At 37.7% G+C, this 19,173-nt stretch overlaps 1 protein-coding gene across 1 annotated transcript in view; it reads right to left on the bottom strand.

The window, feature by feature from the left end:
• SMC1B (structural maintenance of chromosomes 1B) overlaps positions 1-19,173 on the bottom strand; it is a 65,665-nt gene that overhangs the window by 36,285 nt on the left and 10,207 nt on the right. The window contains exons 3-12 of the mRNA XM_084628349.1: positions 18,069-18,181; positions 13,511-13,714; positions 12,282-12,520; positions 11,537-11,795; positions 10,539-10,679; positions 7,228-7,310; positions 5,703-5,910; positions 4,703-4,888; positions 1,603-1,782; positions 492-638 (exon numbers count right to left, since the gene is read on the bottom strand). Coding sequence (XP_084484475.1) covers positions 492-638; positions 1,603-1,782; positions 4,703-4,888; positions 5,703-5,910; positions 7,228-7,310; positions 10,539-10,679; positions 11,537-11,795; positions 12,282-12,520; positions 13,511-13,714; positions 18,069-18,181 — 1,760 coding nt within the window. The remainder of the gene's footprint in view (positions 1-491; positions 639-1,602; positions 1,783-4,702; positions 4,889-5,702; positions 5,911-7,227; positions 7,311-10,538; positions 10,680-11,536; positions 11,796-12,281; positions 12,521-13,510; positions 13,715-18,068; positions 18,182-19,173) is intronic.

The raw sequence follows: 19,173 nt of genomic DNA, 5'->3' as shown, positions 1-19,173 counted from the left end.
CTAGTCACTACAGCAATGCCTCAAAAAGCTTCTCTGATGAAAGACACAAAGTGCTCCTACCATACCACAATACTTTCTATAGCAAAACTAGCTCTTAGCAGTTAGGCAATTCTCCATCTACGTAACCCACACTAAGAGAGTAGCTTGGTCTCATCTCCCCAGAAATAGTAAACTATGCACTAGATGGGGGAAACAAAATTACACTGTTAGTGTGGGTTACAGATAAACGAATGGCCCAGCTGCATGCAGTCACACTGCATTCCCTTTCGGAACAAAGGTAACAGGCAGGCAACACTTCTGATCAACAAGCCACTACTAATTCCACTACCCCCATCCTGCATTAAAAATAAAATAATCAGGAATGAAATAAATTAACTTGAAATTAAAAGCTGACAAAAACTGAACAGTTCCTCAGACTGTCTTTCCATTCATAACTTTTATTCCATTTTGCCTTTAGTGTTAAGGTAGAATTGCCTATTTAGTGGACTTACCTTTAGTTCATCAATCAACCTATCCCTTCTTTCTTTCATTTCTTTCATCTCTTTTTCATCCCAGTATCTAGCTTTAAATTTCAAGTCACTTGACCCTCCAGAGATAACTCCAGATTTCAAAAATAAAGTTCCATCAAGAGACACTGTCTGAAAATTAAAGACATTTTCTTTTCTTTAATGAACAATACTAATAATTGTGCATCTGCAATACTTAGTTAGGAATTAGGTTAGAAATTGTGCATCTGCAATACTCTAGCAGCTAATGGACCAAATTCTGAGCAAACAAGTGAACATAACTATATATAAGTAACCTCCATACTTAGTTGGACCATGCCCCCAAACCCTTGCTTACACAGAGTTATACTGAGCAAGCTACAAGAATTATGTAACTGACACAAGTAGTGTTATTTTGCAGTGAGTAATGTTTTAATATAAATTAGCGTTACAGCATATCAGAAATTAATCCCATGAACTGGAAATGGAACTTTTAATATATTTTATATTTAAAGTGGACTATCATAGCAGGGCTCCCATTCTGCAGACTTTAACAAATCTTTAGAAGGTACATGACAGGGAGCTACCCGCATGTACTATTATGGTGTATAAACGTCAGTGGAGAGGAACTGCAGAATGAAGTAGGGAGACTTTCAACCATATAGTGCAAAACTTCTGTCTGCACCTCCCACACATGCTCACAAAGGAATCCCTCAAGAACATATGAAGGCACTTCTCTGCGAGAAAGCCAATAAAACAGATTTTATGTTTCTCAGCCAAACATTTTAAATATAACAAGCAAAAAGAAAAAAAAGGAGCATTTGAAAAAAAGAGTCAACTGTAGGGAAATATTTCAGCACCCTAATTTAAAACTCTTTTTCTAATTTTTTCCCTCCGAGCTTTCCAGAAAAATTCCACACTGGAAAGAGATGGGTTATGTGAAATTTCAGGGGATTAAGTTCCTTTCTGTGTAAACTGGCGAGAGCAATATGATAGTTTTTAGTTAAGTCATATTTTGTAGAATATTTATAGAACAAAGTTATTTCAAATGGTATTAAACATATCATTGCAATCCACCTGATGAAAACAACATATGAAACAAAATTCAGTTTCTTACTTTCAACCTCACTGGTCCATCAAATGCTATCTGTCTTGCTTCTTTAACAGTTTCACAGACCAGACCATTCCCACATACAAACTGAATCACTTTTTTCAGGGGTGTAAATGGAGTCTGTACAACATCAATCATCATTTTAGATCCTTTTATCTCCCTTAATTTTTCATTGATGGGCTTAATCTAAAAAGCAAAAACAATCTTCTGGAGAACTAGCCGAAATAATGAGATACAAGTACCTTGGTGGGATAGTAAACTGCATGAACAAAATTAACAACAAACATCCATATTTTCGGTAATACCTGTGCCTTCTGAAGAGACAGAATTTACATTTATTAAAGTAAATAAAAACTGGACAAAACATGCATTAAAGTAACATTAAAAATCTACCCACAATCAAAGATGCTAGGATTTATGTAAAAACATTAGGACTTCGATTCAAAAAAGCATCCATAATCAGGACAGCACTTAAGCATATACATAAGCATGTGCTTAAATCCATCTCTATGGATCAAAACACATAATTGCTTCCCCGAATCAGTGCCTAGAATAGTGATTGCCTATATCAAATTTAAAAGGCAGTAACAGGTTTTCAATTTTAACATGGGAATGATGATTCTGTCATAGTTCTCGTACAGTGATTTTATTTCAATTAAACCCCAATTACTGATGGAAACAATTTAACACACTGCAATCACTAGCATTCTCTCATGTGAGAATCAACACACAAACTTGGGCACCTAAACTTGGGCATCAAAATCACACACAGACATCTAAATAAGTATGGTATGATTTTCAGATATGCTGAGCACCCACAGCTGCCACTGACATTAATCACACTTAGTCCAGTCTGTCATGCCACTGAGAGACCTAAAGGCTGCAATAACCCTTCCTGCAATACCACGTCTCCTTGGAGTGGAAGAATATGCTTAACAGGGCTCCACTGCCCCGGCATGCATCCACTTGTGAGCCTCCCATATCTCTCTCCTATGCACAAGAATCATATTGGTTCCACTGCTGAATGATTCTCCCATGGCTGCACAGGCAGGATTTACTTTAATGACCAATTCATCTATTTTCTTGAAGCCAGACTGCAGTTTCCTGCCACACAGATCCTTTAAAGTCTCCATGGAAGAGACATCTTTGTCCTGGACATATGGGAAGACCGACCTAGATGCAGGGGATGTGGTTTAATTAGGCTCCAGCTTTATTAACTTAACTCATCTGGGAGCTATCAAGCAATGTCTCCTGGTCATGATTCCCTTCCCTTTATTATTTCCACATGGTGGGGAGCTGTTGTCAGTCCCCGACCCTTACACAGCTGGTCCCCAGAATGTTGCTGGGACCCCACTGCTCTTCCCTCATGTAGGGATTAAGGGGCTAGGGAAAGGGGTTGTTCTGCTTGTACCAGGCATTAGGAAGCTCATTCCCCGCCTTAGGGGACACTTTCCTTTAAGTCCACTTCCGATTTTGGAATATCAGGAAATGGCCTTCCAATGAAACCCGTACCTGTGCTGACACCTTCCATCTGTTAAACGGCCAACAACTTGAATCTTATCTCCTGTCCAACCCCATCAGGTGCCTGAGCTGCTGTGGCAAAGGTGGAAGAAACCACACTGCCCCAGCCAATCTGACAGCAAGGGAAAAATTCTTTCCCTATCCCCAAAGAGGTAACTAATGCAATGCCCATGGCAGACCAAAAACCCAGTCCTACACTAATCCCCATAGTAGGAGCTGCTAATCCTGATCTGACAAGAAACTCAGGCTGGAGCGACAGGGTATATACACATTCCTCCAAGTGCACAGGGGCCAATGGTTTACTTGATCCCTACCAGACTACCCAACTTCTCAGATGATTCCTCCCCAATGCCCGAGAGGAAGGTCCTTAAAAGAGCCACTATCCTTTTTTCCTGTCAGTCCAGGCAAAGACCCCCTGCCTTTGAATTTGAGAGGGTTACATTTTAACAGGCGGTCACAGCAGTCTATCTGGGGTACTTCACCCAAAGACTTAGAAGACTCCTTGACAGCCTAAAAGGTTTTCAGATAGTTTTGGAGAGCACTTGCCTGTTATCTGGCTCTGGCCAGAATTCTTTTATGATATTAAAGAAATACTGGCATCTATGGCACTAGTTACTGCAGGGGGCACAAAATCCTGATTAGAAGAGTGGCCTAATTTGCTGAGTGAGAGGAGAGGCAAAGCAGTAAGGCTCTCAAGATTAGAAGTTGGGTTGAAGTAATTTTTAAACTTTGGCTCAAAAAACAGTACTGATGACCTCAGTGAGGTATGTGAATTTACTTTACAAAAGAACAGGAGGCAGCTAAGGCTAAGTAGCATCAAGTCATGCAGCTGTTGTTCCGTAACAGTTCAAGTTGGAATTCAGTTACCCATTAAAAACACTGCCTGAGTCCTGTGCATTTTACAATGGACCATTAATTAATAGTTGATTCCAGTTTGACTACAAAACAAGTTTTTTGTTAGTATGAAACAGAGTTTCATCTATGAAAATACTACTTTCAGAAGTATAAAATTACTTCTATCTACAGAAGTAATCAGTTTCCAATAGGCTGAATTTATGTTAAAATGTTTTTAGTAAATACAAAAAGGGCTAGAAATGTTTTCTCAAGATACAGAAGAACTTTGTATCTGAGCTCTTTCAGGAGCCAAACTACAACACAAACAGAATTCCATATTGGGACAGAATACTAAACTATGGACAACCTGGGGCACAAGTCTGAATTGCAGGCCTCTATAGTAGTTTTCTCTAAAATGCTACAAGTTTAGGGACAGATCCGTTTTACTATATGGCTTAAGGAATCAGTTTATAAAACCATGATGTAATATATACCGAAGACAGTAAAACCAGTTACACGAGGGAGGCGCAACCAAGGGATAGAATTACAATAAAGGGTCTTAAGTACACAGTGCAGAAAGGGGAAAGGTTTGAGTTTTTATAGCAGTAAGGAACCTTTTGAGGCATATAATGTCTCTACAATAGCTTTATTTGTGCTTAAACACTTACATTTTATATATCCTTATACAACTTAAATTCTACCTTAAGCAATCTTAAAACAACTAATTTGCTGATGAAAAGAAAAAACTTACATCAAGGTAATCCAAAGCAAGAAATGTTTCAGGCTCAGCTCTTTCCTCCTTTAGGAATCGAATGCAATCCCTTGCTATTTTTTCAGTAGCCACAACAATAGCACTCATGTACTTGCCGAAGACTTTGGTAACGGCCAGCTGATATTTTTTATGGATAGGATGACACAAGTCAAGCAGTCTTCCAAACTTAACATAACAAATTGAGAAATGATAAACCTTTCACAGATGAGGAAGCAATTAATAAAGCCATATACATTTCAGGACAAAGTATAGCTTTCTGGTGACAAAAATGGGAGAAGCTTAAGCAATTTGCATCTTGACTGACAGCTCTGAATGTTACTGTATCCTCTAAAAGAAGAATACAACCCATATATATTAGATCTTATACACAAGCCTAAAATAATTGATAACATTTTAGTATCAGTGAAGTAATATACTGTTTAACAGTTTACCATAATGGATAATCTGAAACTGAAGTTCTCTGCAGTTAAAAAAAATTGCATTCCCACTTCTATTAAAATATACACACATATACACTAGCACAACCTTAGGGTAAAATGCTCTCCAGTTCTGTCATCCTACCACACTATAAAACTCTAGCTCAGCCAAAAAATGCCAGTGCCGCTCTTAATTTTGATCATTCTAACTTTTACATAGATACTCCCATTTGAAATTTGTAAAAATAAAGTCATGAATGAATAGCATGCTCATCGATGGCACGATAAACTAATTTTTAACTTTCATAATCTGAAGGTTGGTGTCAGTTCAATCACTCAATTCTTTAAATTCATGAAGATTGAATTTAATAAATTTACTGTTCTTTTGTAGTACATTTGCATTGTCATTCCCATTTACAAGTGTCCCTAGGATACATAAATAGATTGAAAGTTAAAACATATTCAAGATTGCCACAGAAAGCCCCATGCTGCCATATATACTACAACTGCAAATCTCAAATCTAATTATAACCTCAAGAACATAAATAAATCCATCCAATTACCACAGAATCAGGATAAAGTCTTTTGAGACTCTCCAGCATCTCTGCTCTCTTTTGTTGGCGTCTTCCTTCATGGTAGTCAATTCTAGCATTCTGCAGCTCACCAACTATTTTGTTTAGTTCTTCATTTACTTGAGCTATCTGCACCCTTGAATTCTCCATTTCATCAATTAGGACTGTCTCCTGTTGTTTTTTCTCTGCTAACAATTCACTTTAAAGCAAAATAAGGTAAGATGTGAGAAAAATGTATCCCAATTATATTGTCTTAACTTTACATTAATTTTATGAGTAGAGTGTGATTTTATTCCACAGATTGGAGCCTCTGGGCTGAACTCAACATCTTTATATGGGAACAAGATTTTGATGCATGAAAGTCAAATTATGAGATAACCTTAAGAAAGACTTTACTAACAAACAAATTGAACTGCTGCCATTTATAAGATTTGCTATCTATACAGTGAATGTAATCTTTTGCTAAAATTAAGTAGTTAACAGAATATTTGTTCAGCTGTTCTAAAAAGACCAGACACTGGACATAAGTGACCACTACGTTGTAGAAGTTAAACCAAATACTTTTTGGCTATCCTTTATAGGCATGTTTTTCACATAAAAAAAAAAAAAGCTTCTATTTATTTTCCTGGGTTATTCACAGATTTTGTCAGCAAGTTACATAGGGATTTAGTCACACAACTCACATGGTTGGAAGCAGTAATATATTTTAAATGTTTCTAAGTTGAGTCCAAAATCTGCTCTCCAGATACATGCACACAGAAGGCATAATTTGACCGTGAATCAATACGATGTACAGTTTTGCAAAATTCACATGATCTGAAAAGTCTATGGCAAAATCATGTCCCACTTTACACACGTGCACAGGGCATAAGGTACACCCCTGCTCACCTGTGCATTGTGGGTCACAACATCCCTTCACTGGGCTGAAGCTCCCCCTTCATGGCCATCCCCCTCAAACTCATCCAAGTACAAGCCAGCACAACTGAGCCAGTGTGCGTGGGGGTGGGGTGCGGGAAAGTAATATGTGACAGGAAAAGGGGTGGTGCAGTTACTCTGCATACTCAAAAACAGGGGCAGGAGGAAGACATGGACCAGGGAACAAATTGTGACTAATTCACAATCTGGCTTCTATTCAGCTTCTATGGCAGCAAAACTACTAAACTGCTTTCTGCCCTTTTATTCAAGCCTTGTGGTAAATCCACAATCTAGTCCATAATGAAGACATAATCCTCATACTTATGGAGGGAGAGGAAGCAATCACAAAAAACAAAAAAAATGTGTAAAGTAACATCTGGGAGGACAGTAGCATCATTCTTAGATGATTCTCCCCTCTGAATCCGATTTCAACACCCAAAATTATTGAAAAATTACAACTAAGGACAAACAACAGGATTTAATGCAAGACAAATACTACCCTGACATTTAAAAATACATCTTAAAAAAGGCAGGTTTTCAACAATTTTTTTTATAATATGAAAAGTGTCTGAATTTTAATTTATTTAAAAAAAAAACATACATGCATGACTTAGTATACTCCTCCAACTTCTGAATTCGTTTTTTGTGGTCTTCTATCTGTTCCACAACTTGCTTTATACTTTCCTAAACAACCATAAATATGATACAGTTTACAAAAGTAAACAATTCTAAAGCCAATTTGCTAATACTATATATCACTAAATTTTCAGAGTGGGGCACTGATATTTAGCTATGTGACTAACCTTAACCATGAAATATCCATTGAAGTCAAGACACAGCATATCACTTGCATATTTAGTGGATAGCTATTTCCCATGTGAATAATATACTATATCTACCAAAACTACACTATTGTTTTCAATGTGAATGGATCTTGACACTTTCATAAAAACAACTTGGTAATACCCTTTTAACATTTAGTTCAATACCAAAGTTTAGGATTTAAAACAAATGTAAAAAAGTTTTACAAAATCTGCTACAGACTTGCTTTCTTTGTTTTATAAATACTTAAAATTTTAAAATGAAGTGTCCCTCTCCAGAATTTGAAATTCAACATCACAGCATTGTATTAGTGAATATGAACCAGCAAGTGAAATTACTAGTCTTTTTTCCACTGTCCAAACTGAATAAAGTACAAAAACCTAAACCAAAAGTGTCCAGTATCTTGTGACAGGGAAATTAGATTTCAAATTCCTTCACTTTCATTGATCTGAATATCAATAAAGTAGGTAACAAAATCTTCATTTCTTTATTTTTAAACCATACCATGTTACATCTAGTTGTTTCAAATATTTAAAAACCATGAAGCAGACATCAGCTGTAAAACTATGTCTCTTTAAAAAAAGGAGAAAAAAGAAAATGAAAATATGTTCACCCTGTGAAACGCAGTTATGCTGCTCTGATTAACAGCTAAGAAAATGGAGGACAGTTATTCAAACATACCACTGCATTCTATTTATAATGGGTAAGATAATTGTTTCAAACCTTAGAACAATTCAGAGACAGGGAGTTGCATTAGTTCCATTTTATGGTAGTAAATTTTACTGGAATTCTGTTTATGTAAAATTCCAGAAAGAACTCTAGAGTAGTACTATGTACCTTCTTTTCCTCAAATGTTTAAGTGTGGATACGGCCACCTCCAAAATGTTCAAATACGAGTTCATAAGAGACACAGCTTCAGCATCTTTCAATTCCTTTCACTAAGTAAAGGAGACCAATCAGATTTCCAAAAAGTGGGGATAGTGAGAAGAGAGTGCAGTATTTAAAAGCTGTATTACTCTAAAAATAGCTACATATAGGAAACATTTCTACTCACAGAATTGCCTCTGTGTATTCTCATTTGTGGAAGATTAAAAGCAGTACCCTCTCCCCCCTTCCCGGGCAAACACACAGTTGGAAGAGTTCTGATTTAAAAAAATATGACTGTTGAACTGCTCTTCTGAAAAAGATATTTGTGGATGATTAGCAATCCAAGCAACTACTTTGGAAATCTATGCCAAGGAAACAGCATGCACCAAAAAAGCAATGTTAGATATAGCAGAATGAGCCCAACCCTGGAACATGAGCAAACTTGTACGTCCACTGGGAAAGTCCAATTCATTTTCAAGTTTTCTGTATATATATATATATATATATATATATATGAAGATGCATCTACACCTTCTCTCTAATGTCAAAAGATGAAGACGACCACATACAGCTGACTCTGCACTTCATAGTAGTTGATAAAACCACAAGATTTGCACAAGTAGTTTGAAAAAACAAAAACAAAAAAAACACCCCACCTCAAATCCCAACTGCAGCAACGTTTCCAGGGAAAGGCAAGCCTTTAAAATGGGACTCTGTTCTTTCTGCCTCCAGGTATAAAATGTCACACAGAACGAACCCTGAGCAGGACACTAAACTTCTTCCAAAGTGACAAAACAGCAAGCGCTCTAGTGCAATGCAAGTATTTTATTATCATATGACACTTGTTCTGATCTACCATAAGTCAATGGTACAAGGAACCAGAAATGCTCACTTTTCTGTCTATGCAGTTGGAATAAAATCCACACCCTGGAGCTGAATTCCAAAAGCTGGTAGGAAACCAAAAAAATTGTCCTGATCCCCAGAAAAATCAGCCACAACAATCTCCAGGTGGCAAAAAGAAAAGGAGTACTTGTGGCACCTTAGAGACTAACCAATTTATTTGAGCATAAGCTTTCGTGAGCTACAGCTCACTTCATCGGATGCATACTGTGGAAAGTGTAGAAGATCTTTTTCTATACACACAAAGCATGAAAAACTACCTCCTCCCACCCCACTCTCCTGCTGGTAATAGCTTATCTAAAGTGATCACTCTCCTTACAATGTGTATGATAATCAAGGTGGGCCATTTTGTGCTGGAAATGGTCCAACTTGATTATCATACACATCGTATGGAGAGTGATCACTTTAGATAAGCTATTACCAGCAGGAGAGTGGGGTGGGAGGAGGTAGTTTTTCATGCTTTGTGTGTATAGAAAAAGATCTTCATCGGATGCATACTGTGGAAAGTGTAGAAGATCTTTTTCTATACACACAAAGCATGAAAAACTACCTCCTCCCACCCCACTCTCCTGCTGGTAATAGCTTATCTAAAGTGATCACTCTCCATACGATGTGTATGATAATCAAGTTGGACCATTTCCAGCACAAAATGGCCCACCTTGATTATCATACACATTGTAAGGAGAGTGATCACTTTAGATAAGCTATTACCAGCAGGAGAGTGGGGTGGGAGGAGGTAGTTTTTCATGCTTTGTGTGTATAGAAAAAGATCTTCTACACTTTCCACAGTATGCATCCGATGAAGTGAGCTGTAGCTCACGAAAGCTTATGCTCAAATAAATTGGTTAGTCTCTAAGGTGCCACAAGTACTCCTTTTCTTTTTGCGAATACAGACTAACACGGCTGTTACTCTGAAATCTCCAGGTGGAAAGCTAACTACAACGGAAAAAGGAAAGAGTTGACAAGACACACCATTGATCCTGCAGAGTCCCAACACTAGAGTTATCATGGTAAGAAGGACCTGAGGACAGTCTGTATCTGACTCTCTTAACTGCAGATCTGAATGTTTATACTGTAAGCAGGCTTTCACATCCTAGAAGAGATATGTGAAGTAATTTCTGAAGGACAAAGCGCCAGCCATGTGGCAGTAGGTCTGTCAGAAGAGAAGCAAAAACATATGCACTGTATCAAGGTTGCTGAAGTGTTTTTTGGTAAAGAATGTATTCAGTGCAATTTATAAAATGGCAGGGAAGGACAAGTATTAGACAAAGAGACAGGGTTTCTTTTCCCCAATAAAATTAAATTCCATCTCAGTACATATACCTCAATTTCTTTTTGCTTCCTCTCATCAAGTGTCATCCTTTCTAGATCCGCTTTTTGTTCCCACTGCAGTTTTTCTAGTTGCTGGGTCAATGTCGCTACTTTCTTTCTCGCTAGTTCTTTTAGCTCTTTATACCGATCCAGCTGTACAAACAGTTTCAAATAAAATTACTCCCGCCCTTAAACATAAAGGGAAATTTTCACTACATTATGTGCTTGACTAGCAAATTAACAACCTTATTAAAACTACAGATTGTGAATTATTATCCAGTTATGGAGCCAAGTGTTGGCAATCAGATGCCATGAAAGAAAACTCTAAACTAGACTGTAGGCAAGAAAACAGGAGAATAAAGTTTGAAGTTGTGTTTTAAACAAGTCATTAGGCAAACTAAAGCTTCCATAAACATTTCTGAAAAAAGGAGAGGACCAAAAGTAAAGGAATTATTCTTAAAAATAACAGTTATTTTGATACAATGGGGGAAGCCTCTAAGGAGAAAAATTTGTAGAGGTACACAGAAGGGTTTAAGTTTGGGGCAACCTGATAAATTATGCCTAAGGTTGACAAATCTCTTCACTAATGAGGAGTCGGAACTCCTCCACATTAGTGAAAAGATATGTCAACCCTGGGCATAATTTACAGGGTTGCCCCAAACTACAGGGACAATAGGAAGGAAACTTACCAATTGGATTCTGCAGAATTTAATGTATAATAAAAAAATAAATGTTTTTAAAAGACTTTCTAGCTCTAATGGTTGCAGAAATAATTTTCTCAATGTGAACTAACTGGAAAATTATGCAGTGATGTCTTCCTGAAACAACTTTATATCAGAACTGTGAACTGATCTTTTCTGTAGCAGTTGGGCTGTAACCACCTCTTTTAAAACAATGGATGAAATCATGGTCCCACTGAAGTCAACGGCAAACTCCCATTAGTTTTAACAGAGCCAGGATTTCACTCAGTCTAGTACTCCCCGCCCCCGCCGCAACTCTCCACAACTCACTTGACTTGCTTCCAGCTCAACATCTGCTCTTCTCTGTAACATCTCCTCTTCAACCTTCTTTTCATATGCTCTCCAACTTCTCTCAACATCAGTCAGCTCAGTGTCCAATTCTTTTATGTTTTGCTCTTGTTTAGCAAGGTGTTTCTCATTATCTTTTGAAGATTTCTTAGCCATATCTACTTTCTTGATTTGGTGAGAAGTGTTCTCCTTTGCTTTAATATACTGGGGCCTTTTCTGATTCAATGATGCTTCTAGGGTTCTTTAGGGGGGTGGGGGGGGGGGAAAAAGATGCATTTTTGTCAACTTTGTGTTTCAGGAAAACCAAGAAATGAAGCCTGGAACAAGATAATAAATAAATAAATAAATAAATAAATAAAATTTTAAAAAATCACCTTTTAGGTGGGGACCACATATGAGATGTTTCAGTCCAAAGGTCATATTTTGATACATATAACTGAAAACAGGTTTAAATGTGAAGTACAATGCTATACCGCCCCTACCATGTTGTAGTGAACAGGTAAAATGGTTTTATTGAGAATAGTGACAAATAAAGTGGCTGAAAATTAAGTATTATATATATTTATTCTGTAACACTGTGATTACTATTTTAGAAATCTCCAATTGACTTCAGTGGGGTCAGAATTTCACCCACTCTCTTGATCAGGAAATACACTTTGAAGAATAACTTAGAATGCAGACTAACTCTCAAAATCTCAGTTCAGTCATATCATAGGAAAAAACTTACTTCATTTCTTTTTCCATGTGTTGTTGGTCTCTATTTAATATTCCAAGCACTTTTTTCTTAGCTTTAAATGTGTCTTCAGCAGAAGAAAGGGAGTCTTTCTTGGTATTCACATCCATGTTCTTTTCACCCGATTTATTGTTCAAAAAGTCAATTTTTTTCTCGTTGTGATAAAGTCGGAAAAGTTGCAGCTGTATCCTGTTTTCTTTCAACTCTTCAAGCAGCATCTGGTAACGCTCTGCCTACAAACAGGAAATTTTTATTTGCAGTTTTAAAAAGGATTTTTAATCACTAGCAGTCTTAATCTCAGGTCCAGAGTAAAATGAGTAAAGTACTGATGACTATGATTCCAGAAAAGTGTACCGATCACAAAAACCCCCCAAAAAAACAAAAACAAAAAAAACTACACCTCAGCCATATATAATGCAGTAGTTACTATAAGAATTGCTAGCCCTGCAAAATAAATCATTTAATTAAAAACATATTTATGACCACTGCACCTTGTATACTCAGAAACTACTATATTCAACTCCATTTCCTGTTGAATATTATGAATTCCACCCAATAGTAAGTCATAACTGCCTTTTTTCCCCCTCTCATGCATGCACTCAGGCAACAAACTTCGCAATACAGGGTCACTGAACACTCCAGGGAAAGGAAGAATGTAGACATTTAGCTTGGTTTCAATAAGTTTCACACCTCTGGAACAAAGCTCACTATGATTGAGCAGCAAATTGCAGGATTGGGCCTTCTGAGATCAAGTATTTTTGGATGTAAAGGTTTATTCTTCCATTTTTAAAACATTCTGCCCAGTAAGTGCTACTACTGCATCTGACTGTACAAAAAGGGCAGAAGTACAGAAATGACGTACTACTGATGTATATGGGCAGAAGACACTTAACTATTCATCCTGTCCCACAGGAAAACATAATGTGTTCCTTGCTGATTTTTTTTTTTGGTTAAATATTTCAGATTATACAAATTAACCATATTATGTGGAAAAGCATTGACTGAAAAACACTTCTTCAAGAACCATCACTTTCCACAGAAAACAAGGAAAATATATTTATTGTAAAATGTATTAGAATTGCTTGACCCAAGCTCTATGTATTTTTACTAAGGTTCTGATCCTATAAACTCACACTATGCTAACAGAGTTTGCAGGATCAACCACCATGCCGTATGTTTTCTTAAATATGAAAACCTCCTTTTTATGTTATTTTTTGCATTACCTCCTCTTTCTCTAACTTTGCATGCTTGCGTTCTACTGCCACATGTTTTTTCTTGTTATAATTAAACTGCGCATCCCCCTCTGCCTGTTGCATTTTCTTCTTCTTTCTGTCATATTCCTCAGCAAACTCCCATGAATTACTAATTTGTTCAAAAAGCTGGGTTCTTTCCTTGGGCTTCTTCATTGCAATTGACTCTACTGCTCCCTAGAATAGAGTTTCAAAGATGTAGCACTGAGAATCACAGCACTGCAGATCACTGTACTGTACAAAGAGGGAATCTGAACTTGCAGACAATATTGTGCTATTAACTCTCTTAAAATCAAGATATCACTTAAATGATATTTCACTAACGTCAACAGCCTCCCAATCAGAGAGACCTGAAAGTCCACTGAACCTAAACTGGACACAGACACCAAATGAGAAAAAAAATGAAAGTTGTGGAATCATGTAGTACTGGCAGAAAAATCAGAAATTACAATACAAACCTCACTATTCAAGAATATATAATTTACATAATTCATCCAAAAAAATTTCTATACTAAAGATTAAAACTTGGGAAACAAGGACTCCAGTCAGGAAGCGTTATCACTAATACAAAGTGCAGTATTATGTTACATTTATCCCAACACCCATTAGGTTATGGGACTGGAGGAAGCTGAGACGATATTGACAAACTGTGACTGTATAAATCATTGTAGCAACCAGGGTCCTATGGTTGCACCAGTTCTTTTACAGAGGAGGTCAACTGGGGAGTCTATGGAAAGGTTGTAGTTTGCTGGTTATAATTATGCTGTCTGTATGTGTGAATCATCTTTGTATTTGAAGTTATGAATATTGGCTATGTATGTGTTTGATTTTAAGTAGCCTCAGTGAAGCATTTGGTCAGCTTCTTGAGAAGGAACTATTCTCAGTAAGTGCCCAATCAAGAAACACTTAACTAACAATGGACTTTGGGAGACACCAATCCACATCTGAGCTTTCCTGGGAATGTTCAAACTAACATGTTTCAGAGTAGCAGCCATGTTAGTCTGTATCCGCAAAAAGAACAGGAGGACTTGTGGCACCTTACAGACTAACAAATTCATTAGAGCATAAGCTTTCGTGGGCGATAGCCCACTTCATTGGATGCATAGAATGGAACATATAGTAAGAAGATTAGATACACAGACAAGGTGGAAGTTGCCATACAAACTGCAAGAGGCTAATTAATTAAGATGAGCTATTATCAGCAGGAGAAAAAAAACTTTATACTGATAATCAAGATGGCCCATTTAGACAGTTGACAAAAAGGTGTGAGGAAACTAACATGTAAACAATGGTGTCAGCCTGCAAAAAGCTAAATCATTCATAGACATGCGACTTCCCCAGGTGGTTAGAGACTCCATCTTGTGGCTGTGATGTTGCACAAGAGAGAATATAAAAGGCCCTGGAAACCCCTCTATTTTGTCTTCAGCCGGCTCAAAAGATACTCTCTCCACCCCAAAGAAATGCCTGAAAGAAAGTGGAACAAAGGACAGTAACTATGGGGGAAGGAGTCTAGTGTGTCAAAGAAGCTTGTTGGAACATCTCGGAGGGTGAGATTTGCCTGCATTTAGTTTCCTACTGTATTAGGCTTTGACTTGCATGTTTCTGTTTTATTTTGCTTGGTAATTTACTTGTTCTGTCTGTTATTATTTAGAACCACTTAAATCCTACTTTTTATACTTAATAAAATCACTTTTTGCTTATTAATTGACCCAGAGCAAGTAATTAATTCCTGGGGGAGCAAACAGCTGTGCATCTCCCTCTATCAGTGTTACAGAGGGCAAACAACTTATGAGTTTACCCTGCGTAAGCTTTATACAGAGTGAAACAGATTTATTTGTGGTTTAGATCCCATTGGGAACTGGGTGTCTGCGTGCTAGAGTCAGGAGCACTTCTTAAGCGGTATTCAGTTAAGTCTGCAGCTTGCGTGGGACATGGTTTTGACCTGGGTCTGTGTTTGTAGCAGACTAGCATGTCTGGCTCAACAAGGCAGGGTTCTGAAGTCCCAAGCTGCCAGGAAAAACAGGCTCAGAGGTAGTCTCAGCACATCAGGTGCCAGTCCCACGGGGATTTCTGTGACCCAACCCGTCACAGAAGCTTTTCAAATGAAAATTTTCTGAGAGAGTTTACATGATGTAGATTCAGTTCCTTCCATATTTTCATAAATTTTTTTAAAGCAGACAAGTTAGTAGAGCTTGAAAATTAAGTACTGTATATATTTATTCTGTAACTGTGATTACTATTTTTGATATGTATTAACTGTATTTAAAGGAAAGCTAAATTAGCAGAAGAGATTTTTAGATATCTAATTAGAAGGAATATAAAACTAAAAATACTTGACTGCCAAATAAAGTATTTCAACAGACTTGTGAGGAAGATTAGGACTAAGATTTCAAATCCTATTATCAACACTGAAAGTAAGTTTCAGTTGTTTTAAGATCATATGCTTTTTTAAAAATTGTTTTGGGGTTAATTTAACATCTGGTTAAACTAAACGGATTGGAGGACTCAGTAACTGATATTATTAACAATGGGATATAGTCTTTCATCTGCTTGTCACCAATTCAAATCCACCATAGTTCCCTAATTACCAAGAGTGCTTACGCACAGATGGTTCCATAGTCTATGTGATTTTACTCTATTTCCCAGTGGATTTACACCTCCAACTCATAAAAACACACTATCACCATTAGCATCCTTACTGGTAGTCTCAGAGAGGCCAAGAACTGAACAGATAAGAAAAATGAACATTCACCTTGGAAGTAGTTCTTCAGAGGACTATTTGGGCTCATTAATAGGCCAATGTGGGGAAGGTGATATTGTGAGGCACCTTCTCCATAAATAAAAGACTTTGGTCTCTAGTGATGTCAAGTAAGCGGCTGTGATCCAGGGATCCCTTGGTACCAACTGGCAGAGTGCACAGGGTTTTACAGGGATCCCCTGGGTTGGATATATGCATAATAGTTCACTGAAGCATGGCATGTGAGTTCTCTACCAAGAGCCAGTAGCCCACTGGTTATCATACTCACTAGAAAATATGTGTACAGATAATATTTAAGGAATTATGTTTTATACTAAAAATTATGCTCTTAAGGTCTTGGAGTTAAAGCAAGTCACCAGGAGGTGACATACCTCAGAAATGTTCCTTTTGGACAGAAGGCAGCAGACATCCGTCTCCTTGTCTGGTCATTTGTGTATTGTTTGCCTCATGATGTATGCCTTTTTTGCATACTGAGCCACAGGCAAAAGAGGTGACTGTGAAATCTACAGAAATTCACAGGATGAAAGAAACTGAAGCAGATGGCCTGCTTACTACTAAAGACAAAAGGACTGTTAGGGTATATCTGGGGATACAAGGAAACACACAGGATCCTTCACCTCAGGAGGCAAGCTTACAGCACGGCTGTCTCATGAAAGGAGGGTCACAGACAACCCTGGTTGTAAAACACTGCAAGGATTTTCAATGAGCAATACTCAACAAGATACTCTCATGTCTTATAATTAAGCCTCTACTCTAGAAAGTGTGTTTTGATTTTGTTGTATAAACATAATAATTTGTTTCCAATACTTCTACTTGCTATTATTAGAATCTCTAAGGTTTGTTAAACTTATTTACAGTGAAGTCAAGGATAAGTGCTGTGTGTGTTAAGAGGAGTGGTGATCTGAGGTAGAATTGGTAAGTGGCAGTGCCCTGTTTCTTTGGAAGCAGCAAACCTGGGAATACTGTGAGCACCCAGTGGACTGGGCCTGGACACTCCAGGGAGATGCTCAGAGGGCTTGAGAGTTGGATCATGCCTATCGCCAACCTGCAGAGACACAGTGGGGCTTGTGAGCCCTAGAGAGGAGTTCTTGCATTGTTCATGGCTGATAGAGTTGGGGTGCTGACCCCTAGCAGGCACAGACAAGGCTTCCTTTTGCTTAAGGACAGGTGGTAGCCAGAGGCTTGACAACCCTGGGTACACCAGAAGGCATCACAATGGCACCTTTCAAAAGCAGTAAGTTCACACTTTAAGAAGATTAACACAAACTAGACAGGACAAAGAAGTTCAGAAAATATATTTAAAGAAAAACTGTACTTGTCAAAGAGGAACTAGATGTCCTAACAAGATTTTCCATCCACAATATTTATGAGTATTTATAAGTTGAGACAAGAATTATTTTGGCTCGGAAAATAAAGCTGTTAGCCAATTTTAGGTTTTTTGTTTTTTTTTAAAATCCAGAACATGAAGACCTTTTTCAACCTATAAATTGAAGCACAGAAATTACTGGTTTTCCCATGACGAATAATGCTTCCCCCTACCTCCCTTCCACACCCTCTATTGCCCAACACAAACCAAACCCTTGCAATTCCCATTTTATGGCCTAGACTTCTTAGGCTAGGACAAGACTTCTATTCGTGCGGGACTAATTACCTGTTTGGCTGACGACGGAGCAGCATTAGCCATCTAGTCCCATGGACCAAGCATGTTACCTCTACAGCATTCCGAATCTGCACTCAAGCTTTGGGAGGTTACCAAGTTCCTTAAATGCTTACCTGAAAAACCATGCAGTTCCTTGCTTTGACAATTATGCCTATTTTTTCAAGCTCTGCTGTGTAAACAGATCGGCTAACAGCTTTATCATTGAAAAGAAACTCAGAACAACTACCTAATAAAGGAAGAAATAACAAAATTTAAGTATCATGTAAACAAATATTTAAACTATTAATTTACGTTGTGCATTTGACACTTTATTTAATCAGTTCACCTGTTCCCCTTTTGTAAATCAAGAATATCTACACTTCTTCTGAGGTCCAGAAGGAGGTGAGTGACAAACCATGTGAAAGTCTCTGGTGAAGATAAGACAGGGGGAGGGAGGGAGGGGGAAAACAAGGTTGATATCAGGGTAGAGGGTCTGCTATAGACAACTAGATCAGGAGGAAGTAGTGGATGAGGCATTTCTATGAGAAACTTCTAGAACAGAAATATCCAAAACATAAGACCTGTTAGTAATGGTGGATTTTAACTACCCAGATATCTGGTGGGAAAGTAATATGACAAAACACAAAATGTCCAATAAGTTCTTGGAATGTGTTGCACAGAACTTTTTATTTCCGAAGGTAGTGGAGAACAGCAGCCATTTTAGGCCTGATACTGACTAACAAGAAGGAATTGGTTGCAAATCCAAAAGTGGAAGAGAACTGACAGTAATCATAATATGATACATTTCATGATTTGAAAGAAAGGAAAAATTGAGGGCAGCAGAATAAGGAGGGGGGCAAAAAGACTTCAAAAAAGCAGACTTTAACAAACTTGGAGAACTGGTAGGGGAGGTTCCATGGGAAGAAAAGATAAGTGGAAAAAGGAGTTCAGGAGAGCTGGCAGCTTCTCAAGGAGATAATATTAAAGACACAACAGCAAACTATCCCAATGGGAAAGAAAGATAGGAAGAACAATAAGAGGCCAATTGAGCTGCATCAGGAGCTCTTAAATGACCTGAAAATCAAAAAGGAATCCTACAGAAAGTAGAAACATGAACAAATTGCTAAGGATGAGTACAGAAGACTAGTACAAGCATGTAGGTACAAAATGAGAGAGGCTACAGCGCAAAATGACTTACACCTAGCAAAGCACATAAAAAGGCAGTAAGACGTTCTATAT

This window comes from Lepidochelys olivacea, assembly GCF_965140295.1.
Source record: "Lepidochelys olivacea isolate rLepOli2 genome assembly, chromosome: 1".
Lineage (NCBI taxonomy): Eukaryota > Metazoa > Chordata > Testudines > Cheloniidae > Lepidochelys > Lepidochelys olivacea.
This window is presented reverse-complemented; position numbering and strand designations above follow the sequence as displayed.